This window comes from Hyperolius riggenbachi, chromosome 1, assembly GCF_040937935.1.
Source record: "Hyperolius riggenbachi isolate aHypRig1 chromosome 1, aHypRig1.pri, whole genome shotgun sequence".
Taxonomy (NCBI): Eukaryota; Metazoa; Chordata; class Amphibia; order Anura; family Hyperoliidae; genus Hyperolius; species Hyperolius riggenbachi.
This window is the reverse complement of record NC_090646.1, coordinates 650,879,200-650,906,312: the sequence shown is the minus strand read 5'-3', so window position 1 is coordinate 650,906,312 and position 27,113 is coordinate 650,879,200. Positions and strand designations below refer to the sequence as shown.

The following is a 27,113-nucleotide window of genomic DNA, read 5'->3' as shown; positions in this document are numbered from 1 at the left end:
AGTGACTTTGTATGTGTTTGTGTGTGGCTTTGTGTGTGTATAAACAATTTTATTCATTACATTACTTTCACTACAGTTCCTATTAGCCAGTGATAAGTGAAGTGAATAACATTACTACATTGGCACCGGGCAAGGGGAAGGATATATTGGGCAACAAGTGTACAGTCAGTACTCTTAAGGTTATGTGCTAGCATTTAAAGCAGACCTGAACTCAGAATTTTCTCTCCGCTCTAAAAGATAAGCAATAACATAACCTATTTAAGAAAAACATTTCTTAGTTACAGCTTACAGCATTTCAATAATAAATCTGCAGTGTGTCTACTTCCTGCTTTCATGGAAGCAGAGGAAGGGTTAACATCCTGTGTTTACATATTAGCGGTGTCTGCCATATTCCTGTGCTAGCACAGCTGAGTGCTCAAATTACACTTGTAATTTACTTGAAGATGAGGGGGCATTAGACAGGCTCTTCTCTCTAAATACACACAGGGTGGGTGATTTTTCGGTGTTTTCCTCGTGCCCTGTGTAATATTGCTGGCCCTCTTTAACTACTTATTGTCCCGGCGGAAGTATATCTACGCCCCACAGGACTTCATCTAAAGTCCCAGGGACGTAGATATTCAACTGCCGCCGCGATCGCCCGACAAAGATCTAATGATAGGTACACACAGTACAATTTTTGGGCAGATTTACCTGCCAGATCGTTTTGTTTTTTTTCAATCGATTTCCATAAAAGTGAAAGGAAATCGATCGAAATTTAGAGCGGACATGTTGGAAAAAATTGATCTGGCAGGTAAATCTGCCAGAAAATTGTATTGTGTGTACCTAGCAATAAGTGCCTGTGATCAATGAGATGTACAACTTTTATCTGTGAACACATCCATAGAAACACTTACAAAAGTGATACAAAACTGGACAGTACCGAACTGAAAATGTACAGATGTGTGTGAACACAACCATAGAAATACTACACTCCTTGTACTCCTTTTTTTTTTTCCCTTATCGGTACCTGGGTTTTCAAACCCGAAATGTATCTGCCGGACTTTCCAGAATATTTCAGGAGAAATCGGGCAAAATCTTTTAAATGCCATGTTTTCGGGCTTTGCACTCGTTGTGTTGGGCCGTTGTTTGTAAGCTGGCTGCAGAGATCATGTGCCTGACCAGTCTCTGCTGCTCCACAACAACTACCCTATTATCTGTGATTGGAAACAGAATTTGCCAGTGTGGTGATACGGCCTGCTAGAAGATAACATTGTGATTCTGTGCCATTGGGGAAGTCTGAGCCGTCCCATGCCACAAAAAGCTCATTTGTTTCCTTTCCAGCTTCCAATATTTCCTGCTCTGCCGCTTGTCTCGTATCTGCGTCCTCCGCGCAGTAAAAATAGCTGTACTGAGGGGAACTAACACACACTAGAGTCAAGTTCAGGACGATTATTCAGGATTATGTGATGTTTTTTTTTATTTGTTGTAGTTAGTTTGTTATTGATATTATGCATATTATTAGTATTATTATTATTATTGATTTATAAAGCGCCAACATATTCCGTGGCGCTGTACAAAGTAAGAAACAAACATGGGGTACATTATAATACAGACAATGGTGTACACCAAAATACAAGATACATAATTAGTGACAAAATACAAAGAATGATACAAAAACGAATTATAGAATTGGTGATGACAGTGATAAAAGTAACAGGATGAATAAAATGTATAATGGTTATCAAGAAACAAAAGGGGGAGAGAACCCTGCCCTTGCGGGCTTGTAATCTAAAGGGAATGGGGGGGGGGGGGGAACAGGAGGAGGGGTAGTATGCAGAAAATATATAGAGGCTTTGTGTTTTAGGATACCTAGTAGAAGTGCAATTTGGTCTTAGGCCAAAGGGAAGTGGCCTAAGGTAGAGCATATGCTTGTCGGAATAAGTGTGTTTTTAGAGAGCGTTTAAAGGCAACAAAGGTTGGCGAGTGACGGATGTGTTGAGGGAGGGCATTCCAGAGGAGGGGTGAAGCGCGTGCAAAATCTTGTTAACGTGAATGTGAGGATTTGATTCTAGAGGAGGACAACAGAAGATCATGTGCCGATCTGAGATTGCGATTGGGTTTCTATCTGGAAATTAGTGAGGATATGTACCGGGGAGAGAGATTGTGGAGAGCTTTGTAGGTTAGGGTTGGGAGTTTGAACTGAATCCTCTGGTTAATTTGCAGCCAGTGAAGAGCTTGACAAAGAGGGTCGGCAGAGGAAGATCGATAATTAGACATACTTCCGGAGGATTTTGCAGTCCGTGTCAGACAAGTTCAGTAGCCTTCAGTAGAGGGTCTTACAATGTTACATCACTACTCCAGTTTAGAACCGGTCTTAAAGGGAACTGTGCAGTGTTTTGAAAACTTCTCAAATGAACCTCCCCTCCTAAGGGAGGTTTGTTAACCTATGAGCAGCTCCAATAAAGTTATCTCGTTTGAGATAACTGCGCTGCTTTCGACTTTGGTCTGCAGAATTTGTTGTGCTGTCAATTTCTGGAATGCTTTGATGTCTCTCTGCTAGCAGAAAATACAGAAACTGAAAGCAGAAGTCCTCTATTGTCTCACACTGCCCCCTAGTGACAAGTGGCCATAAGTACACATTACAGCAGCGCTTTTTAGTAGCAAGCAAATGTAACAAATAATGTGCTAAAATAAATTGGCCTGTCGCACTTGCAAGCCTCTAAATAAATTGGCAGCTAAAGGGTTAAGTGTGTGGGCTTTGGGGGCGAGCAACAGGCATTTACTTACCTGCCGTGGGCTGCTTAGTAGCACCCTGTCTATATGGATTGGAGGCTTCCGGTTTCTATCTCCCATACCGCAGATTCCCTGCAGTAGTAATAGCCTATGTCCCTGGCAGCTGCAATGCATGCTGGGAGATGTATTTCCCATTGATACATCTCCTGGCATACATTGCGTGTCCCCAACATAGGCTGGTAGAATTGCATTTCTGAAAGAGAGACCCCCAGTGCATCTGAAGATATGCACAGCGCATACAATGACTTGCATAATACAGAAACGCTAAAAAGCATATGCATCTTTTGCTAGGACATGGTGATCCTTCCCTAGCCTCCTGTCGGTTGAAAATATTCCTCTCCTGAGCTTTCCACACCCTTCCTGATTAAATCACCCATTTATTAATCACTCTGGCTATAATCAGGATGGGCGTGGGACTGTATTAGGAGAAATAAAAATGAGACCTGAATGACAGATATAGCAGTCCCTGCCTCTGTAATATGTATAGCAAGGGTGGCAAAGACAAATAAGTGACTTGCATGTTCATGACTGGCATTAATTAGGCAACAGTTTTGTAGTAGTGGGGTTATTATTATTTCATCCAGTAGTAATACTGTAAAATACTTGGGAATCGATTAAAAATAAATAAATCAGGATATAGAGCCTTCTTGTCCCCTCCATTAAGCTCTGGCTTTCCAATTTGAATTTTCTGCCACGGAGGACTTTGGAAGCAGAGTCCTCCCGAAGAGAGGCGGCCCCATACTGCACACGTGTGAGCGCACGCTTGCGCAGTATGCAGACACCCATCTTTGGGAGCTCTTGAGCTCCTGAAGACTTCCGAAGCCTCCTTCGGCGGCAGAGAGAGCATTTGACCAAATTGGTTGAATACTGCTACGGGGGAGCCAGCGCTGGAATGGGGACCGGGAGAGGAGCAGGAATGCTCCATAGGACCCAGAGCCTTCCCTCCGCTTAGCTAAGTAACTTGCTGATTTTTTTTTTTTTATCAATTCCCAATGACTTTAAAGTATTAGGGCTCCTTTCCACTAGCAGCATTTTGCGATCCAATTCCAATCGCTTGCGGATCACAAACACTAGGTTCTGCACGCGGTAACGCTTCTATTAGCGCAATACAGTTGTGACATGCTTTTTCTTGATTGCAATCTTTGGACCTGCTGCATTTTTTTGTGTGTTTGAGGGCCTGTACAAGTTATGGAATGCAGGAAAATTGCAGAACAATTGTGACGCTATGCAATGTGTTTTTGTTTTGGGGGGGTGATCAGGTTATTCTGCGGGAACGCGAATGCGTTTCAAGATGGAAAAATGCCCTTAAAATGTTAGTGCACGAGTGTGGTTTTAATATTCTAAGATGGAACCAACAAAGGGGGTGGTGAGAGAACAAGCATTATTTATTTGTATAGTATATTTTAATTGATGTACCTCATTTAGAAATCACCTTTAAAGGACACCTGTAATGAGAAGAATATGGAGGCTGCCATACTTATTTTCCCCTAAAACAGCAGTTACCTTGCTGTCCTGCTGATCTGTTTGGCTGCAGTAGTGTCTGCATAACACCAGAAACAAGCATGCAGCTAATCTTGTCAGATCTGACAATGTCAGAAACGCCTGATCTGCTGGCATGCTTGTTACGGGGATATGGCTATTGGTATTAGAGGCAGAGGATCAGCATGACAGCCAGGCAACTGGTATTGTTTATAAGGAAATAAATTTGGCAGACGAATATAATTATTTTTTTTTTGCAATATTCATTTATAGATTACAGTATTTAGTCAGTGTTTGCCCATTGTGAAATCTTTTATATCTCTGATTTACATTCTCAAATTTATCACATGTGGTGACATCTTTAGTTCTGCCAGGTGATCTGTACAGAATGTTAGTTAGTGAGAGTTCTATGCACAGAGGGAGATACTGCTTGCTTGGCAGTTTGGAAAAGTAATGATTTCCCACAATGCATCAAGGTTCACAGACAGCAAACTGTCCGGACCATGGTCATGACATCACACTGCGGGAGGAGTTTCACCACAGTATCAGCCATACAGACTCCCCCCTGATGATCTATTCGAGAAAAGGTAAAGATTTTTTGTGGGAAAGGGGGTATCAGCTACTAATTGGAATTAAGTTAAATCCATTGTTTAAGTTCAATTTAATGCTATGTCAGCATTGTCTGAGGACCTGTCATACTAGCCATTTGTGTGGTTTTCAGCTTGGAATCGCTTCGCTTAGGTCTTTTTCTTTATTTGTATTTTTTATTGTTTTATTTTGAGGTTTTTGAGCACCTGATTTATCTTTAGAGCATTTGAGACCTGCAAAACATCGGTCAGGCAGTGGGGTAAAGAAAAATGTGCTTGGATTTTGTACTATAAAACATAGGACTCTTTCACACGGGTTGCTGAAGGCAGTGAATGCTCACAAGCATCGGGTGGTAGAAACGCGCCCATCGCATTGTCTGGCCTTTACTTCAGCTGTACTCGGGTTCATCCGGACGCAGGTAACCGTACAATATATCAGTTACTGACGCTTACCGCACGACGTCACATCTGCACCAGTCCATTGCCCCACCCACACCCGCATTGCAACAGAATGCGTCATTAGCCCTGCACGCTAACTATGCGCCTGTACGGTCTGGGCCCAGCGACGTCGCCTGAGGAACCGGTTCCCAATCGCTATCGTGCAACATCCATCTAGCTTGGGCACGGGCCTAATGCTGGGAATACACGTTTCGTTTTAGCCTTCGTTTCGATTGTGCCTTTTGTCCTTTTCGATCCCGAAATAATCGATCGTACGGTTAATATCACCACCCACGGTTTCGTTTTTTTTTTCTATTCTTATGGTTTCGTTTTTCCAATGATCGAAGGCTGCAAAGAAACGAAACGTAGTACAGGGACGGACGGCATAAACGAATATATAATCGATCTGAACAGCCATCAAGCCTACCAATGGTTCGATTAGATGGATAAAGAGAGATAATATCAAACATGTTCGATCACTATTCGTTCGTTTTTGGGGTCTATTAATCGAAACTATAATGAGATTATGACTATTTTCACATACGTTTTCAACACTCGATTCGTTTACCAAACGAAACGAAGGCTAAAACGAAGGCAAAAACGAAACGTGTATTCCCAGCATTAAAGAGAATCTGTATTGTTAAAATCGCACAAAAGTAAACATACCAGTGCGTTAGGGGACATCTCCTATTACCCTCTGTCACAATTTCGCCGCTCCTCGCCGCATTAAAAGTGGTTAAAACCAGTTTTAAAAAGTTTGTTTATAAACAAACAAAATGGCCACCAAAACAGGAAGTAGGTTGATGTACAGTATGTCCACACATAGAAAATACATCCATACACAAGCAGGCTGTATACACCCTTCCTTTTGAATCTCAAGAGATCATTTGTGTGTTTCTTTTCCCCTGCAGTTCTCATGCACTGAAGTTTCAGGCTGCTCTTTTCTTCCTGCAAACAGCTTTGCCCTTGTCTATAATTCCTCAGTATGTGAAAGCCCAGCCAGCTCAGAGGACGATTTATCCAGCTTGTAAAAGATAAGAGAGAAGAGAGAAGCTGCCCTAATCTAAACAATACACAGGCAGTGTGCATATAGGGGCCTGGAAGGGGGAGTTCATAGCAGAACCACAACACTGAAGAACTTGGCAGCCTTCCAGACACAGGCTGACAAATCTGATAGGGGAAAGATACATTGATTTATTACAGAGACTGTACTAGTAGAAAGTGCTGAGGTAAGCCAGAACACATTAGAATAGCTTTTGGAACTTGTAGGATGATAAAAAACAGGATGCAATTTTTGTTACGGAGTCTCTTTAAGGCTGCTTTATTCTGACCAGATTTTATCTGAAAATTGTGGATGCGTGGATTATTTGATAATGTTGTTTCACACTTTGGTACTGTACGTAGGCCTCAGCTCAACTGACTTGTTGTTTATTTTATCTTTTAGACTCTAAATGGCTTCTAGGAAGTCCGCATCAGATTTACATGGTAAGTTTGTGTTTCATTGAAAGGCTGAGCTTCCTGTTATCGTTGCTTATTGTAGTTAGTAAATGTTATAAAGTACACCTTTGCCTTCCTAAAACAGAAGGTATTTACATGTATTCAGCTACACGTGAGCAGGTTTTGTCCTGTTAATACGTCACTTAAAAAGGAACTGCAGTGAAAATAATGTAATGAAATAAGTGCTTAAAGGATACCCGAAGTGACATGATGATAGACGTGTTGGTACAGTGCCGAATAACTATGCTGTGTTACTTTTTTTCGTTCTCTGTCTAAAAGAGTTAAATATCAGGTATGTAAGTGGCTGACTCAGTCCTGAGTCCATTTACAACTATAAAACACTTTCCTAGCAGAAAATGGCTTCTGAGAGCAAGAAAAAGATAAAAAGGGGAATTTCTTATCAGTGAGGGTCACACTGTAGTCACTTCCTGTCTGAGTTCTGGTGTGCTGTAGATCGTCGCTCGCTGGCCACAGAGAGTAAAGGGGCCCATACACTCAGCCGATTTTCTGGCCGACCGATCGATAGAAATCGATTGATCGATTGCAAATCAGTTGGCCAATCGACCAATCGACGGCCGATTTCGATCGATTTCCATCGAACTGGCAGGGTGGAAAATCTAGGTCGATCTGATGAGATTGCTTATCATTTTGCATTGGCCCTAATGGAAATCTGATGGCAAAAAAATGCCATCAGATCAAATTTCAATAGATTTCAAACTGAAATCTATTGGAATTCTATCCTGGTAAAAAATGTTCTAAAAACACATCAGATAGATCATCAGATGCATTTCTTATCTATCTGCTGCTAATCTGACGAGTGTATGGGCACCTTAACACCTGCAGGGCCTGCCAGTGCCAGCAGGGTTTAAAGAGGAACTATTAGCTAGAACCCCGCCCTGTCTGTCACTTCTCTTTTGAGGCCGTGCGTACGCTCTTATAGCCTGGGGGCATAGAGAGAGTAACTGCACATAAAAAAGTAAGAATGATTTTAAACTTTTCAATTGCCTGATTAAAGAGTAACTGTCAGGCTGCAGAAGCTAATTTAAACCTCTATTCTCCTGTGTTAAACAGTTTAGACAGAAGCCAAAAGACATTACTAAAGATAAAAATCTCTCTTACATTTAATGTGTGCTTATCACCAAAGCTAAGCTCCTAAGGAGGACGCAAGCCGCATTCCATACTGCAAAGCATTCTGGGGCCCTCCCCTCGGCTGCTAAGGAGAAGACGGGATCAAGTTTCAGCAGCTTCTAAACTCACAGCACAGATAAATCTCCGGGAAGATTACTCTGCAGGAGTCCGCTATTGTTCCTAGCCACATGGCTCATTAATATTCACTGCACACTGTGTTATTCTGTACGAGCTGTTCTGTGATCAGAAGCAGGCAGGACATGACGACACATTTGGCTTCACAAACATGGAACCTGCCATGGGCTGTCAGGAGCATCATTCTCTGCATATACTATATACAAATTCTGTGAAATCCAAACGTGGACAGTGAAATGCATATGTAATGTAAGTACAGCCAATCTTTAGCTACTGATATATGTGTTTATTTTCTCTGAGACCTTATACCTAACAGCTCCTCTTTAACATCCTTTTTACTAATATATCAGCCTGCAATGTAGAACTAATTGTGTATTTTAATTCTAACAGTTACTCTTTAAAGTACTCCTACAGCCTGTTCATTTTACAGAGCTGCTTATTACTCCTAATAAACACGATACAATCATCACACATTTGTTTCCTAGGGCCATTCAGTTACCTAGAGGATGTCCCATTTAAAATTGGGGAAAAGTTCAGAGTGCCGGATAAAGTTGGCCTGCCCATCGGCTTCTGTGTGCCAGACATCAGTCAGCTCATCAGCGAGGCCCAGGTAAGTGGCTCTGCTGCAGTGTGTGCCCAACTCACAAGCCTGTAGAGCAAACGCGGAGCATCCTGGAAAAAAAAGTCAGTTACCTGTGGAAAGGGGAAGGCTCTGGATCTCAGAGCCTTCCAAGTCTTCTCTCAGTGTCCCCAATGCCCTGCTATCCACAGTTCAAATGATACAAAGTGTCACAGGCATAGTGTACCCAACGGCAGTCAGCAGAAATTGTGTTTAAACACTTCGCATCCAGACCTTGTTTCCGCCTTATGGACCAGAGCAGTTTTGAGATTTTACCTATGTCCCTATATAATCAGCAATAACTTTATCCCTACTTATAACACCTAAATGAAATATACTGTATGTTTTTTTTTCAAAACTAACTAGGCTTTCATTGTATGGCATTTTTTCCCTCAAACAATTTTGTTTACTATGCATTTTAATAGGAAAAGGAGGCAAAAAAATAGAAAATACACATTATTTCTCAGTTTTACCAAATCCAGTTTAAAAATAAAAGGCGCTTTTGCTGATGAACTACTGTTTATCACAAAACCTGAGGAGAACATGCAAACTCCAGGCACAGTTACCTGGCTGGAATCCAAACATGACCTCTAGCACTACAAGGGGAGCGTGTTGGCCACCCTTAGCGGCCTGTAGGTAGAACTTTGTATCCGCAACTTTAGTTCAGTTAGTTTGCATAAATTGATTTTATCTATGTTTCTTGCAGTATGATTTTTCTCTGGAGAGGAAGACGATCCAATGGTCCGAGGAGATAAAACTGATTAAAACAGCCCAGAGAGAGGCTGAACTGAAGGCTGAAAGCTCCCGAGAAGAACATGAAAGTATAGGGGAAAACGAAGAGAACCCACCTCCCATCAACCCCATCCACGCCAGCCTCCAGCACAACAATATCCTCACCCCTACCCCGGCCAACAACAGTGCCATACCGCAGAAAGTGCTGAGCCCTCCTTACGCCAACACGGACTTCAACCCCGCCGACTTCGAGTGCGAGGAGGACCCGTTTGATAAATTAGAGCTCAAAACCATCGACGATCGAGAAGAATTAAAAAATATCCTCGAGATTCATGTTAGGCCTGTTCCAACCCCGGACTCTAGTAACCCCGACCCTGTGCAGGGTCCTCCGCTTCTGGACGAGGAGACCCTCTCTTCCGTGAAAGAAGAAACGCTGGACATCAAGCACCTGCAAAAACCCAATGGTCTAATCACTTTACCACAGCTAGAGGACTGTGACCTGCCCCCTTCTTCCAAAGTGTCCCTTGCCCCTATGAACTCTGTCAGCAACATTAAGTCTCTCTTTTTTCCTAAACTGGACTCTGACGACGGCGACCAGAAGGTGGCTTTAACAAGCACTACCTGCCTACCCAACGGCACTTTCCTTGACTCTTTAAAATCCCACTCTGCGAACAATGGCAGCGAACTGAACGGACACCTTATCCGGGGCCCTTCCCTGCATTTAGACAGTGGAATTGTACAGCCCACCTTACCTCCATCCTCTGTGGCCACCGTAGTATCTGTTTCTGGCCCTGAGGGTATCTCACGGACCTGTTTGAACAGCGATACAAAGGTAAGATGCACCTTTATGATTATTTATTCTATTTATAAAGCGCCAGCATATTATGCAGCGCTGCACAATAAATAAATGGGTTAAAGTGGGCCCAAATTAGAAATACAAGATTTTAGAAATAAAATCTATTTTCTAAATTATAATAATAAATAGCAGCCTTTTTTTTAGCTGCATGATGACAAATGTAAAGTATTTTATATTTATTAGAGGACCCCTCCCTTCCTTTCATATTGCCGGGACAGAATCCAGCAGACTGATGTAGGAGATAAAAAACAAAACACAGGCTGCTACTGATGATGTCACAGGGGAGGTGATCTCAGCTAGATTTCACATAGACGACGCCCCTGTGAGGGAGGGTAGCTGATGACAAACACACCCATGATCTAAAACCTCCTACTAAGCTCAGGAGTAATGGCTGCCACCTGTATAACCCTAGTTATGAAAAGAGAAGGGTGAAAAGCATGCACTGAAATGCTCATAGGCTTGAAGGAGTGTTTGTTTATCTTTGTATGTGTCAGTGGTGCAACTAAATATTTTGAATTAAAAAAATGTTTGTTTTGGGTCTGCTTTAACATACAAGGTAGGACATACAGGAATCTCACAACAAAACAAGATCTTGCAAATGTCTTTGATAACAGTAGTTTTGTGTGCTCGCAGTGTTCTCCCCAGTTTCTTTTAGGCGGGTGCTTTGTTCGAAATAGTCTGTTCTAGTCCGCTAGAGGGGCGTCAGACAGTGAGATTGCATAATCAAGCTGTAAAAACTAGGGAAAGGGCCCTACAATCTAAAGGGGGGGGGGGGGGGGGGAGACAATATAAGCATCTGTTGAGAGGGTGCCTAGCAGAACGTATTATGATACTGATGCAGGGGGTACGCGAGCAGGGCTCCTTTGAAGGTGCGGGCGAGTCTGATGGCTGGTAGGAGCAAGTTCCAGAGAGTGGAGGCAGCCCTTGTAAAGTCCTGCAATCGTGCATGGGAGTGAGATATGCACGGTGCTAACAGGCGCAGGTCATTGGAGGATCAAAGGGGGCACCTGGGAGTTTTTACAGGTTGTATAAAATCAAGACTGAAGGGTATGGATCTTCTGTGTTTTTGTAATTTATTGGGCAGCAACATCTTCTATGGCACTTACAGCAACACACAATATGAGATTCACTTAAAAAAAGTTTAATTCCAGATGCTCAGTTGCCATTAAAGGAACCTTAAACTGAAAACAAAATTGTCCAGTTACTTACCTTGGCTTTCTTCCAGCCCCCTGAATTCTTCCTGGTCCCTCGCTGTCATCCTGCGCTGCTTGGTTCCCTCGGTGTCCCCTCCGAACGATGTGCTGCTGTTCTCCATGCCGCGCTCCTCCTCCAACGCTCTCCCTTGTGCTTGTTCAATAAGTAAAAATTGCTGCCGTTCTTGCACAGAACACTCTCGGCCGCTGAAATGCGATATAGCCGCGTGTTCAGCGCCATGCATGCGCAATGGCCAAGCCACTCGTGAGTTGCCCAGCTTACAGAGGGGGACATCGGAGGAATGGCGGAGCGCAGAATCATGGCGAGAAAGCAGTAAGTACTTCAGGGGGCTGGAAAAAGCCCCAGATAAGTAACTGGGCAATGTTGTTTTTAGTTAAGTATCCCTTTAAAGCAATCCCGAGCTTCAGCTCAGGGTCAAAAGGAGGTATTACCATGAAGAGAGGGAAGCTTCAGGATCATATTGAGCCGTCCCTCAGTGGTCTGATGTCCCCTGTCGCTGAGCACAGTACCCCTCCACCTTGGGGCCGCACTCCTCCTCTGTTACCAGCACGGCTGCGCATGCACAGTAGCACGGAGCCCATGGCCCCACCTTACTGTGTATGCGCAGGCGTGCTCATGCGGCTACTGGGTGGCCACACTGAAGGAAGAGAAGGTGCGCAGCCCTAATAGGATTAGTGACCATGCCTAGTCGCTAATCTTCTGGAGGGCTGCACTCAGCAATGAGGGACATTGGACCACCACTCAATACGATCCTGAGGCTTCCTTCTCTTTAGGTAAGTATATCATTTCGTACACGAGTTTCGGATCAGGAACACTGAGTGGAAGATTAACCACTTCACCCCAAAGGGGGTTTACACCCTAATGGACGAGCGATTTTCACCTTTCCGTGCTCATCCCTTTCATTTGCCAATAGCTTAATCACTACTAATCACAATGAAATGATCTATACCACCAATTGGGCTTTTTGGGGTTGAGATTTGTTTTCAGTAATTACTTTATTTTCTATGCATTTTAAAGGGAAAATCAAGGAAAAAATGAAAAAATACACTATTTCTCCAATTTTATCCCCTATAGTTTTAATATGAACACTGCTACTGTACATAAAGCCCACACATTTTATCTGTCTATTTGTCCTGGTTATCACAACATTTTAATTATGTCCCTAGTACAAAGTATGGTGACAATATATCATTTGGAAATAAAGGTGTACTTTTTCTATAGAGGTTTTTTTTCCACTAATCTCACGTGCACGCGCACCCGCGGGAGCGCGCACATGCACACGCACAGCGGCAGCAGCACTGTTTGACTTATACAAACATGCTGGAGCCGTTCAGAAGCTCTAGCAGGACGGTTTTATAAGTCAGCTTGTCATGAAGTGGTTAATTTAGGGTGGTGACAGGAAATCAGTGCAATTATATAAGGAAGTGAAAAACCTAATGGTGGCCATACATGGTACAATTTTTTCATCCAATCTTACCATTTCTATGTAATATAAGGGAACTGCCTAATTTATCCTTACAATATATTCACTTAATTTAACCTTATACTACATAGAAATGGTAAGAATGGATGAAAAAATTGTACCGTCTATGGCCACCATAAGGGAGATTTGTTAGGTTGAATTCTGCATCCTTTGTGTGGAAAGCAGCCGGTGGAGGGATCGACTGAGAAGTCCTGTTAGAGAAGCAGGGCTGTGGAGTCGGAGTCGTGGAGTCGGGCAATTTTGGGTGCCTGGAGTCGGAGTCTGAGTCGGGAAAAAATGCAGTTTTATACATACCTGGGGCTTCCTCCAGCCCCCTTCAGGCTTTACAAGTACTCTTACCAAGGACTAGTTTTAGTCTAAAGGGAATAAATATAGTAGTCTACATATCCTTCTCACTTCAGTTGTCTTGTAAAATTCCTAAGCGTTGGCAGTTAAGAGACGAATTTCATGTTACATACTTTTAATCTACAAATTTGTAATATGCAAATTAGAGGAGTCGGAGTCGGTGGAATCCTAAACTGAGGAGTCTGAGTCGGTGGATTTTTGGACCGACTCCACAGCCCTGTAGAGAAGTGAGAGGAGAGGTGGATGAATCCTGCAGCAAAGTACAAGCTGGTCAGAAGCACAGTTAGCACTAGAGTCAGGATAAGAGTGTTGCAATAAGTTGGGAAATTTAGGGCATGCAGAACCAGTTTAGCTGTATCTTGAGTAAGCAAATAATGAATGCTGTAGATGTGTTATAGATAGATGAAAGGAGGTGGTTACGTTGTTTGTGAGGTTTAAGTAAGAGTAATAAATCAGGAGTCACACCTAAACAATGGGTCACTGAGATAGTAATAACTCTGGCTTGCGTGCAAATTGCATGCAGCTTCGAATTGGATCAATCAAATGTGCTTCCTGCCAATTTGTACTGGCCCAATCCCAAACTGCATATAATTTGTTTTGTCATACTTGCATGTAAGCTGTGATTGCAGGATGTTTATAAACCTCCTTGCACAGGCTGTGGACAGCACCTCTCACAGCCTGGCAGTTTGTGATGACATCATCCTGATCACACAGGCTGTGGACAGAGGTGCTCATAGCCTGGCAGTGTGCGCTGTGTGATGACATCATCCTGATCACACAGGCTGTGGACAGAAATGCTCATAGCCTGGCAGTGTGTGCTGTGTGATAATATCATCCTGATTACACAGGCTGTAGACAGAAATGCTCATAGCCTGGCAGTGTGCGCGGTGTGATAACATCATCCTGATTACACAGGCTGTGGACAGAGATGCTCATAGCTTGGCAGTGTGCGCTGTGTGATATCATCCTGATCACACAGGCTGTGGACAGAAATGCTCATAGCCTGGCAGTGTGCGCTGTGTGATATCATCCTGATCACACAGGCTGTGGACAGAAGTGCTCATAGCCTGGCAGTGTGCGCTGTGTGATGACCTGATCACACAGGCTGTGGACAGAGGTGCTCATAGCCTGGCAGTGTGCGCTGTGTGATGACATCATCCTGATCACACAGGCTGTGGACAGAAATGCTCATAGCCTGGCAGTGTGCGCTGTGTGATGACCTGATCACACAGGCTGTGGACAGAAATGCTCATAGCCATATAGAGGGACAGCTGTGTGTTATGTGGGTCATGGGCGGCATTCTGCAATAGCTCAGCCAGTTTCATCGTTAGTGTTTAGCAGCGCAGAGAATGAGTCAGCTGACTGTGGACTGTGTGCTCGTTTTGAATACCAATCGCATGACTAAAGTCAGCAGAAGCTACAGTTTTGCTCAGATGTTAGGAACACGAAACAAGCGCAAAATATAACCGAATATCAAACAAAATAACGTTTCAGAAAAACCATAGAGAAGTAAAAGGAAGGGGAACAAAATGTTGGTATTGGATCCAAACATATGAAGACGAGAACATTAATCCTTGGTGCTGAATTATGACGAGTTCCAGTTTTCCGTGGGAGAACTTTTTTTCACTAGAAAAAAACTTTTTTCAAATGAACACAAAGATGTTCAGATTTTTGAAAACTTTGTAAATAAATGACCAGGTAGCGGCGGGATAGTGTCATGGTTAAGGGCTCCGCCTCTGACACGGATGGCTTGGGTTTGAATCTTGGCTCTTCCTGTTTAGTAATCAGCACCTATTCAGTAGGAGACCTTGGGCAAGTCTCCCTAACACTACTACTGCCAATGGAGCGCGTCCTAGTGGCTGCAGCTCTGGCATTTTGAGGAGAAAAGCAAGATATAAATGTTCTGTGTCTGTGTGTCTAGCTGATCAGCAGATACAGCCATGTCCTCTCTAGCAATAGTTGGACAAATTCCTGTATTTACGTACACAGATTGTCACCACAAAATGATAGTTCATGATAGTTTCGGCTGAAAATCTAATGCGAGTACAGGTGTCAATCTGTTAGCCCCTCCCCTTCATTAATCTGCCAGTTTAGATCCCATTTGACTGAATGCTATTGTAGGGTTCACTGTGAGCTCCTCTCTGTCCAGGAGATGTAGATAAATGTATGAAATACGTCTCCCAGCATCGCACGCTATCACCGCAGGCACTTTGAACTTTGCAGAGAAACAGAAGAAGCCCCCCCCCTCCAATGGCCCACACTATTTACGAACCTCCCCTTACCAGGGATTTTAATTTTATAGATTTTACTTTAAAGCTGCTCAGATTCCTTTGAGACTACTTTCACACTTTCTGCACTTCGTAGCATTGCGGTCCTCTCCCTCGTCGCAAGGGCAATGTAAGTCTATGGGAACTTGCACACTATGGCGACGCAGTGTGTGTGTGACGGAAGTAGCGAAATCGATGCAAAGCTGCCACGAACTCTGCGGTGTGTTGTTGTCTGATCCTACTATAAGTCTATGGCGATGCGGTAATTGTGAATGGACAGTAGCGCCGCAGGTGCCGAGCAAAGGTAATCCAGTGACGTACTTCCTGTGCAGCAGGAAGCATGTCACTGAGCGGGTGTGGGGGGGGGTACGGTGCTTCACATATTACACTGCCAGCGCACTCTGCCGCAGGGTAATATGCAGTGCAATCGTCCTGCCTGGGGCTCTCCTGCTGCAGGATAATCGTACCGCACAGTATGTGAAACTGGCCTAAGGCTCACAGCTTCTTGAATAACCTAAATATTAAGTGCATATAAAGGAAGCAGAGATGCAGGGGCGTAACTAGAACTTCGGCTCAGTTCACATCTGCGTTTTGAGCCAAAAGGATCTGGTGAGCGGATCCGGTCTCCGCTTGACCAGATCCGGATGGCTCGTCCGCGGCCCTGTTCACATTAGTGAAAACTGATCTGATCAATGATTGATCGGATCCGTTTTCACTCGGCAATACATACCTAATCTTCATAGGCATCCGGCAGTAGAGGCTTCCTCTTCTTCCACTGTGATTACACAGCGCGTCATGTGTAGTCACATGACGTGAAAGAAGACTGAAGCTTCTACTGCCGGCTGCTACTGAAGATTAGGTATGTATAAACCCTCCCTCACCCACCTGCCCGGCTGCTGCACCCTCCCTCACCCTCCCGTCAGATTCACATCGGCCCATGCCCCCCATCCCCCGTGGAACGGTCCGTTTCTACACTAGTGTGAAGAAACATTGTTTCCCATTGCCCCCAATGCTGCTGCTTTTTTGTCCGGATCCGTTCCGCTAAGCAGAATGACCCGGAAAATTAGGGCCTGCAGCAATTTTTAGGTCCGGGGATCGGAACGTATCCGTACCAACAGACACATGTGAATGGATCCATAGGTTAACATTGGATCCATTCACATCCGTTCCGTTTCTACAGTATACCTTCCGGAAAATAACGCTAATATGAACCAGGCCTTTCTCATTAGCATTGCTGCACCACCTCCCCTCTCCCAGCCTGATCACTGTGTAAAACTCTCTGCTGTGAGAGATGATAGCCGTGATTCTGCAACGTATCCTTCCTCCGTATGATTCTAATTACGCAGCTGCAGCTGATCTTGTCAGATTTTTTGTCAGAAATGTCTGATCTGCATGCTTGTTCAGGGTCTATGGATAAATGGTGTATTAGAGGCAGAGAATCAGCAGGGCAGCCAGGCAACTGGTATTGTTTAAAAGCACAGTGGCGTAGTGGTTTGCGCTTTCTCCTTGCAACGCTGGGTCCCTGGTTCGAAGCCCAGCCAGGTCAGCATCTGCAAGGAGTTTGTAAGTTCTCCCTTTGACTGTGTGGGTTTCCTCTGGGCACTCCGGTTTCCTCCCACATCCCAAAAACATACAGATAATTGGCTTCCCTCTAAATTTGCCCTAGACCAGTGTTCCTCAACATTTTATTGGTATGTACCCCTTTTAAAGCCCTGTACTCACCAAGTACCCCCTAGCACAGTAAACATTATCACAAGTACCCCTTGACAAATATATATATGTAATCATAATACATGATAATTAGTTCTAAACAATTTCCAAGCATTTACAATTGCTTTTAATTAGCTAAAACAATAATTTGGTGTCGTTTAAACAAGATTTATAATTTTCTAAAACTCTAAATTTGTTATTCTTGGTTAATTATATCAAGCCCGAGTACCCCCTGGAACCATCAGAAGTACCACCTGGGGTACGCGTACCGCATGTTGAGAACCTAGGCCCTAGACTACAATACATACACTGCATGATACACACATTGACATATGACTATGGTAGGGACTAACGTGTGAGCCCCCTCTGAGGGACAGTTATAAGACAATATACTCTGTACAGCATATGTCGGCGCTGTATAAATATTTAACCACTTCTATACCATGAAATGTTTTGCTGATCTGTGCTGCGTGGGCTCTCCAGCCCACAGCACAGATCAGCTAGCAGCCAGGCCGATCAGACTTCCCCCCTTTTTTCCCCACTAGGGGGATGTCCTGCTGGGGGGGTCTGATCGCCGCCGGCTGCTTGCGCTTGCGGGGGGGGGGCTCTTCAAAGCCCCCCTCTGCAGCGCTTCCTGGCCTCCTTCCCCTTCCCTCCCTCTCCCTCCCCCTGTGAGCGGCGCAGGACGGAATTCCGTCCTGCGCCGGATAGGATAGGCTTCAGCCTATCAGGTGCCGGCGGTCCCCGGCCAATCAGAGGCCGGGGATCGCCGATCTCCGCCACGGCGCTGCTGCGCAGCAGCGCCGTATACATGTAAACACCGGGGAAGGTCTTCCCCGTGTGTTTACATTTACCCTGCGAGCCGCCGATCGGCTCGCACCCTGTTCACGGAGACACCCTCCGTGAGCTGACATGGAACGGCCGCTCCTACGAGCGGCCGTTTCCATGGAATAAACTTCAGGATTCAGGGGCGTGTATATACGCACCGAGAATCCTGAAGTGGTTAAATAAAAAATAAATATGGCAGTCTCCATATCCCTCTCACTTCAAGAGAAACCGAGGTGGGAATTACTAATACTATTGGGGCACAGAGGCTGGTTGCGCACACTAAGACCAGCCTCTGTTGACCCATCGTGTGCCTCCATGTCCCCCCTGCTCGCCGCTATAGACCCCGCAGTGCTGGTGTTTACCTTAGCTCTGTCAGTCATCGCCGCTCCCCCGCCTCCTCCGCATCGCCGCTACCCGCCCGCGTCACTTCCCTCCTATCAGCGGGAGGGAAGGGACACGGGCGGGTAGCGGCGATGCGGAGGAGGCGGGGGAGCGGCGCTGACTGACAGCGCTAAGGAAAACATTGTGCTGGCGACACGCTGCGGGGTCTATAGCGGCGAGCAGGGGGGACATGGAGGCACACGATGGGGCAACAGAGGCTGGTCTTAGTGTGCGCAACCAGCCTCTATGCCCCAATAGTATTAGTAATTCCCACCTCGAGTTCTCTTTCAGGTTCCCTTTAAACGGAATGTGAAGTGAAAATAAACTTATGATATGATTTGTATGTGTAGTACAGCTAAGAAATAAAACATTATTAGCACAGATATAAGTCTCAAATTAATTCCAGTACAGGAAGAGTTAAGAAATTTCAGTTATCTATGCAAAAGAGCTCCTGTGAGCTCTGTGACTTTATAAAGCGGTGGGACAGCACTGTGTTTTGAAGCTCTTATCTTAACTGTCTATCATTGTTTCTTCTTTGTTTATGGTTTTTCTGCAGAGAAAAGTTCAGAATCACTAAATATTAACACGATAACCATAAATTTACAAATGCGCAATCCCAAAAGTGTCAGGTGCAGGCACTGGTATCCTTAACCAAAGAAAAAAACACACAAAGCAACCAAACCAGTTTTTAGCCGCACACTGCCACAAGTAAGGCCCAGTGCACACAGAGCGGTTTTTGGAGCGATCCGCCGGCCGCATCCGCCTGGAAAAATGCTTGGCTAATGTATTGCAATGGGATGGTGCACACCGGCGGTTTGAGGTTTTTGCCAAGCCGCAAACGCGCCTCCTGCTGCGCGTTTGCGGTTTGCTAAAAAACCTCAAACCGCCGGTGTGCACCACACATTGAAATACAATAGCCAAGCGTTTTCACTGGCTGATGCGGCTGGTGGATCGCATACAAAATCCGCTTGGTGTGCACCCGGCCAAATATCTGCTCTCTGCTCCCAAAACCGCTAGCGTTTTGACGATCTGCTAGCGGTTTTGGTGTGCACTGGGCCTGATTGAATATACTATTAGGGCTGTAAATTTTTTAATTCAAAAGTAGAAAATCTTTATTGAATAAAATTTTTGTGAAAAATGCCATTTGCATAGTTCGGCAACTGCTATAGTCGAGCAAGGGAGTGGTGGTGGTCTCTTGCTCGACTATAGCAGTTGCCGAACTATGCAAATGGCATTTTTTACAAAATTTTATTCAATAAAGATTTTCTACTTTTGAATTCAAAGTTTTGCAGTCCTTGTATATTCAATTACCGTATATACTCGCAAGCAAGCCGACCCGCATATAAGCCGACCCCCCAACTTTTGCCTGAAAAAAAACAGGAAAAAATGATTGACCCTCATATAAGCCGGGGGTAGGAAATGCTGGCCGCATGATCCCCCCCAGTGTGTCCCAGTATAGCTAGTATAGTGCCCAGTATGGGAAGGTAGTGCCTCAGTAAGTTAGTAAAGTGCCCAGGATAGCTAGTATAGTGCCCAGGATAGCTAGTATCATGCCCAGGATAGCTAGTATCATGCCCAGGATAGCTAGTATCATGCCCAGGGTAGTGCCCAGGATAGCTAGTATAGTGCCCAGGATAGCTAGTATCGTGCCCAGGATAGCTAGTATCGTGCCCAGGATAGCTAGTATCGTGCCAAGGATAGCTAGTATCATGCCAAGGATAGCTAGTATAGTGCCCAGGATAGCTAGTATAGTGCCCAGGATAGCTAGTATAGTGCCCAGGATAGCTAGTATAGTGCCCAGGATAGCTAGTATAGTGCCCAGGATAGCTAGTATCGTGCCCAGGATAGCTAGTATAGTGCCCAGGATAGCTAGTATAGTGCCCAGGATAGCTAGTATAGTGCCCAGGATAGCTAGTATAGTGCCCAGGATAGCTAGTATCGTGCCCAGGATAGCTAGTATCGTGCCCAGGATAGCTAGTATAGTGCCCAGGATAGCTAGTATCGTGTCTAGGATAGCTAGTATAGTGCCCAGGATAGCTAGTATAGTGCCCAGGATAGCTAGTATAGTGCCCAGGATAGCTAGTATAGTGCCCAGGATAGCTAGTATCGTGCTCAGTATAGCTAGTATAGTGCCACAGTATAGCTAGTATAGTGCCCAGGATAGCTAGCATAGTGCCCAGGATAGCTAGTATAGTGCCCAGGATAGCTAGTATAGTGCCCAGGATAGCTAGTATCGTGTCTAGGATAGCTAGTATAGTGCCCAGGATAGCTAGTATAGTGCCCAGGATAGCTAGTATCGTGCTCAGGATAGCTAGTATAGTGGCACAGTATAGCTAGTATCGTGCCCAGGATAGCTAGTATAGTGCCCAGGATAGCTAGTATAGTGCCCAGGATAGCGAGTTTAAGGCCTCCCCCACCCCCCCTCGCTCCCCCCACGGCCGCTGCTATTACCTTAGCTCCGCGGCTTCCTATTCCCCTGTCCTGCTCTTAACAGCAGCTCTGCCCCACGGTGGCTGCTGCGTGATGACTGAGGAAGTCGCAGAGAGCGGCTTCCTGGTTACTATGGGAACCTCTCTGCACTTCCTCCGTCATCACGCAGCAGCCTCTGTGGGGCGAGCTGCTGTTTAATTACGAGCAGGACAGGGAATAGGAAGCCGCGGAGCTAAGGTAATAGCAGCGGCCGCGGGGGGAGCGGGTGGGAGAGGGCAGGGGGAGCGGGGGACAGGCACCTCACTCGCAAGCAAGCTGACCCCCCAACTTTTGACTCACTTTTTGTGGGTCCAAAATTCGGCTTGCTTGCGAGTATATGCGGTACTTGTAGCAGTGTGCGGCTAAAAACTGGTTTGGTTGCTTTGTGTGTTTGTTTATTTCTTCAGAATCACTAGCCTGCTCTGTGAAATCATTTAAAATGCTGAGTGTATTGTGAAAACTGCAATTTTTAGAGAATGATGCAATCTTATAAAAACGCATATAAATATATACCTGAAAATAAAATATTTTCTTTGCTACTAATGTTGTATTAATTATCCGTATTACACAACCAATTCATTATATCAGGGTTTTTTTTTTTCGCTTCAGTGTCACTTTAAGGGGGCCCTTATGTGAATTGTTTCCCCGACACCTGAAGTAGGTGGATAATGCATAGTTTACCCACCCTTCTTAATAACCCTGTACTGTACGTGATTCTCTAAGAAGGGTGCTAGCTCCACCTAGAGGTTCATACATACATGCTATTTGTGTTGTGCATTGGGATCAACCTCAATCTTGCAGGAAACGAGCACTGTACAGACACATAGTTTAACTATATCCATGCAGCCTGTATTGTTGGTATGGAGACTGGCACAGTGCACAATGACGCAGCCGTAGGGGGAAGCCTCTGGATACTAATGAGCCTTGCCTTGCCCCACTTGGCACTCCCGATCCAGCGCTGGCCTCTGGCAAGTCCAGTCAAGCAGGTGCACTACGGCTTCCACTGCTGGTGGGGGAACAGCTTGCCGCTCAAGTTCACGGCAGAAATAGTCGAGCCTGATCGGGTCCGCTGTACTGTGCAGCCTTCTGCGCCTGCGCCATCCTAGAGCAGACCCAATCAGGCTCTATTTCCGCCGTAGAGCTTGGCGATGGCAGAAATGCTAGGCACACAGTTGTCTGTATGTATATTTGTGTGTGTGTGTGTCTGCCCTGAGCTTTTTGAACCCATATTTATACCCTGTTTTTTGCTGGTACACGGAATGCCTGCGAGTCTCACATCCACGTTTATATTCACTTATCAGCCTGATTTGCTTTGTCTGATTATGTGCTTGGTTGGGCTTTGCAATTTTTCCTGAACTAGTGTAATTTATTCATCCCTGCAGACCAATTCTCATCAGGTAGCAATGTCCAAAGTGCCCAACAAAGTCACCAGCGTGACTCGACTCAGCGTTCCGGGCTACGAGGATCTCCTGCAGGCGCTCTCCAGCAGCGAGCGGCAGTGTGCGGAGACCATTGTCAGTATGGGGTATTCCTACGAACATGTCATGAGAGCCATGCAGAAGCAAGGACAGAACGTGGAGCAGGTGAGATGGGTTGTGCTGTGCTACTATGTGTGCTACTCCTGTTTACACCAAACATGGACTGTTGTGCCCTAAACAAAGAGACCAGCCATCCTGCAGGCTTCCACTTCACACAGACCTAAGAAATGCTAACTTTAGTGATGGGTGAAAATAGCTGTTTAACGCCCCCTTCCTGTCTATGACTACAGAGGTGAGGTTTTAGAAGCCACTCTCAGTAGCACATTCATAAATAGGAGCAGCTGTCAAGGCAGAAATATAAATATCTGTATCTTCCAGCATATAAAACGCTCCGCACTATAAGCTGCACCTGGGTTTAGAGGGCAAAAACCAGGGAAAGAAAAATACTAAACCTGGGGTGCCTATGGTGCAGGGACATCTTGTAAATGTTCTCCACCAATTATTGTGTCCCCCTTGTACCTTTTGTCCTCCATGTGGCCCCTTTTGTCCTCCATGTGGCCCCTTTTGTCCTCCATGTGGCTCCTTTTGTCCTCCATGTGGCCCCTTTTGTTCCCATGTGGCCCCTTTTGTCCCCCCCCGTGTGCCCCTTTTTGTCCCCTTCTGTGCCCTCTTTTGTCCCCCAGTGTGCCCCCTTTTGTCCCCCAGTGTGCCGCCTTTTGTCCCCCCGTGTGCCGCCTTTTGTCCCCCCGCGTGCCGCCTTTTGTCCCCCCGCGTGCCCCTTTTTGTCCCCCCGCGTGCCGCCTTTTGTCCCCCCGCGTGCCCCTTTTTGTCCCCCCCTGTGTCCCCCCTTTTGTCCCCTCCCATGTCCCCTACTGTCCTCTGCTCCCTCATTGAACATTTCTTTGTTCCCCCTGAATAAATGAAAGCAGCCGCAGCACAGCTCACCTAATCCATCGGAACCCTCCCTGTTTCCTAGTGCCGGCTTCTGGTGGTGACTTGATCGGCAGAAGCCGGCACTAGAGGGGTAGTGCAGGAGAGGAGATGTCTGATGACCACTGGAGCAGATGGATCAGGTGAGCCGTTGCTTTAATTTATTCAGGGGGAGCGGAGGAGGATACAAGGGGGGAGCAGAGGAGACACAGGGACAATACAGGGAATCCCTGACATCACGGCAGGGTGGCAGCTCGTATCGGCGGGCGTTTGTAAGTCGGGGACTTCCTGTATTTTGGGGGAAGAAAAGTCTTATATGCCGAAAAAATATGGTATAAAAAAATGGTTTGAGATATAGCCCAAATGTAGAATCTATGCTTTAGTCCAACTTTTTGTTTTTTCTTTTTATGTCTGTAGGTGCTGGAATACCTGTTCATCCACTCCCAGCTGTGCGAGAAAGGATTTGACCCTCTGCTTGTGGACGAGGCCCTAGAGATGTACCAGTGTTCAGAGGAGAAGGTACAGGAAGCGAGACTATGACAGGAACATTTCCATGGGTGCTTCTGGTCTGGTGACATCACAGACAGACTGGCAGGAAGCAGTTCTGTATACCGTATACTGTATATATGTAGCGTGAAATAGAATTGTGTGCTCTCTTCCCTCTCCTCTCTGACAGCAAAAACATTTACATAAATTAACCCCTTTAAGTTTCTGGATGTAGATTGTACATCCCAAGATTAAAAACCACTGTGCTTGTGCACATACTCGTGCACACTTCTGTTTAAAAGTGAATTGTTGCTGCTTTGGCAAATAGCAGCAATCATTCATTAATAGTTAGGGGGTAAAAGGTTTTAGAAGTTTTGAAAAAAGGATTTAAAGTGACAAGGGCACAATAAAGCCTGTTCACCTCTGTACTACCGAGACCAGTACTTTTTGACACACTTTAAAGAGAACCTGTAACAAAAAAGTTCCCCGGGGGGGTACTCACCTCGGGAGGGGGAAGCCTCAGGGTCCCAATGAGGCTTCCCCCTCTCCTGTAGCTGCAGGCAATCCAGCGCTGTCTCCCCCGAAGTGTCCCGGAATCCTCCCTCCACAAGCCTGACAAGTGCTGATTTATTTACCTTCCCTGGCTCCAGCAGAGGCGCTGTTGAGTCTCTCAGCACAGAGATAGGCAGAAATAGCCGATCTCCATCGGGTCCAAGGGAGACTTGTGCCTGCGCAGTAGAGCGGCCCGGCAGCGATCGGCTATTTCCGCCTATATTCAAGCAGAGAGCCGATACTGCGCCTGCGCTGGAGCCGGGAAGATATTTACATCCCCGCCGTTCGGGGAGCTTTATCGCTGCCGCCGTGGGATCAAGGAGGACGGGGGAAGCCTCAATAGGATCCGGAGGCTTCCCCCACCCCAGGTGAGTACCTCCCAGGGGAGGTTTTTTTTCGTTACAGGTTTCCTTTAAATGTCTGTCACCTGTAGCGATCGGATGTGATCGCTAAGACAACAGTTCAGGGCCCCTATGCTCTATGGATGCATTGCACTGCTGTTGCCTAGCGATGCATCTGTACAGTACTGGGGCCCCTGAATTGTCACCCTAGCAATCGCATCTGATCCCTACAGACATGCACGCCGGGAATAACGGTCTGCCACGTGCTCAGCTAATCATGAAATAAGGCATATGTAACTGGGATTTGTCATGTGAAAGTTAGGGAGAAAATGTCACAGTGCCATCCTCACCGTCCAGTGCTCCTTGTGCTCCCCACACTGCTCTTCCAAAATTTTTGACTGTGACAGACGTCTGCTATGGGCATTACTCTGAAAATAAGTTTTCTTTCAGTTATAACTGTGAGCAACTAATTAAGGGTCTGTTTCCAGTACACGCAGATTGGATGCAGAAAAACTGACTCCAATGAATACCTATGGGAAAATCTGCATCAGAAAAATCGCGTTTAGTGGAAACAGGCCCATAGGCATTCATTGGAGTCAGTTTTTCTGCATCCAATCTGCGTGTAGTGGAAATAGGCCCTAAGTGTAAAGGGGGCCTAAGCATGGTGCTATGACATGTCCGCACACAAAACATTATTAAAAGCATGTAAACCCAGCTCAGTCCATGGGTACTTTGTGGTAGGTATACATTACTCGATATTACATCAAGCGATTAAGCAATTTACTTTATTGGGTGATCAACTCCTCCCCACCTCTCTGCTCTCCCCCACCTCTCTGCTCTCCCCCACCTCTCTGCTCTCTCTCTCTCTCCCACCTTTCTGCTCTCTCTCTCTCTTCCACCTCTCTGCTCTCTCTCTCTCTCTTCCACCTCTCTGCTCTCTCTCTCTCTCTCTCTTCCACCTCTCTGCTCTCTCTCTCTCTTCCACCTCTCTGCTCTCTCTCTCTCTCCCACCTCTCTGCTCTCTCTCTCTCTTCCACCTCTCTGCTCTCTCTCTCTCTTCCACCTCTCTGCTCTCTCTCTCTCTTCCACCTCTCTGCTCTCTCTCTCTTCCACCTCTCTGCTCTCTCTCTCTTCCACCTCTCTGCTCTCTCTCTCTTCCACCTCTCTGCTCTCTCTCTCTTCCACCTCTCTGCTCTCTCTCTCTTCCACCTCTCTGCTCTCTCTCTCTTCCACCTCTCTGCTCTCTCTCTCTTCCACCTCTCTGCTCTCTCTCTCTTCCACCTCTCTGCTCTCTCTCTCTTCCACCTCTCTGCTGTCTCTCTTCCACCTCTCTGCTGTCTCTCCCCCACCTCTCTGCTCTCTCTCCCACCTCTCTGCTCTCCCCCACCTCTCTGCTCTCCCCCACCTCTCTGCTCTCCCCCACCTCTCTGCTCTCCCCCACCTCTCTGCTCTCCCCCACCTCTCTGCTCTCCCCCACCTCTCTGCTCTCCCCCACCTCCACCTCTCTCTCTCTTCCACCTCCACCTCTCTCTCTTCCACCTCCACCTCTCTCTCTCTTCCACCTCCACCTCTCTCTCTCTTCCACCTCCACCTCTCTCTCTCTTCCACCTCCACCTCTCTCTCTCTTCCACCTCCACCTCTCTCTCTCTTCCACCTCTCTGCTCTCTCTCTCTTCCACCTCTCTGCTCTCTCTCTCTTCCACCTCTCTGCTCTCTCTCTCTTCCACCTCTCTGCTCTCTCTCTCTTCCACCTCTCTGCTCTCTCTCTCTTCCACCTCTCTGCTCTCTCTCTCTTCCACCTCTCTGCTCTCTCTCTCTTCCACCTCTCCCCACACTGCTCTTCCAAAATTTTTGACTGTGACAGACGTCTGCTATGGGCATTACTCTGAAAATAAGTTTTCTTTCAGTTATAACTGTGAGCAACTAATTAAGGGTCTGTTTCCAGTACACGCAGATTGGATGCAGAAAAACTGACTCCAATGAATACCTATGGGAAAATCTGCATCAGAAAAATCGCGTTTAGTGGAAACAGGCCCATAGGCATTCATTGGAGTCAGTTTTTCTGCATCCAATCTGCGTGTAGTGGAAATAGGCCCTAAGTGTAAAGGGGGCCTAAGCATGGTGCTATGACATGTCCGCACACAAAACATTATTAAAAGCATGTAAACCCAGCTCAGTCCATGGGTACTTTGTGGTAGGTATACATTACTCGATATTACATCAAGCGATTAAGCAATTTACTTTATTGGGTGATCAACTCCTCCCCACCTCTCTGCTCTCCCCCACCTCTCTGCTCTCCCCCACCTCTCTGCTCTCTCTCTCTCTCCCACCTTTCTGCTCTCTCTCTCTCTTCCACCTCTCTGCTCTCTCTCTCTCTTCCACCTCT

The 27,113-nt window shown here is 45.9% G+C and overlaps 1 protein-coding gene across 1 annotated transcript in view; it reads left to right on the top strand.

Annotated features, from left to right (window-relative positions):
* Window positions 1-27,113, top strand: part of UBAP1 (ubiquitin associated protein 1) — a 61,335-nt gene that overhangs the window by 27,802 nt on the left and 6,420 nt on the right. The window contains exons 2-6 of the mRNA XM_068251705.1: window positions 6,721-6,761; window positions 8,522-8,646; window positions 9,362-10,219; window positions 22,324-22,524; window positions 23,767-23,868. Coding sequence (XP_068107806.1) covers window positions 6,728-6,761; window positions 8,522-8,646; window positions 9,362-10,219; window positions 22,324-22,524; window positions 23,767-23,868 — 1,320 coding nt within the window. The 5' untranslated portion in view covers window positions 6,721-6,727. The remainder of the gene's footprint in view (window positions 1-6,720; window positions 6,762-8,521; window positions 8,647-9,361; window positions 10,220-22,323; window positions 22,525-23,766; window positions 23,869-27,113) is intronic.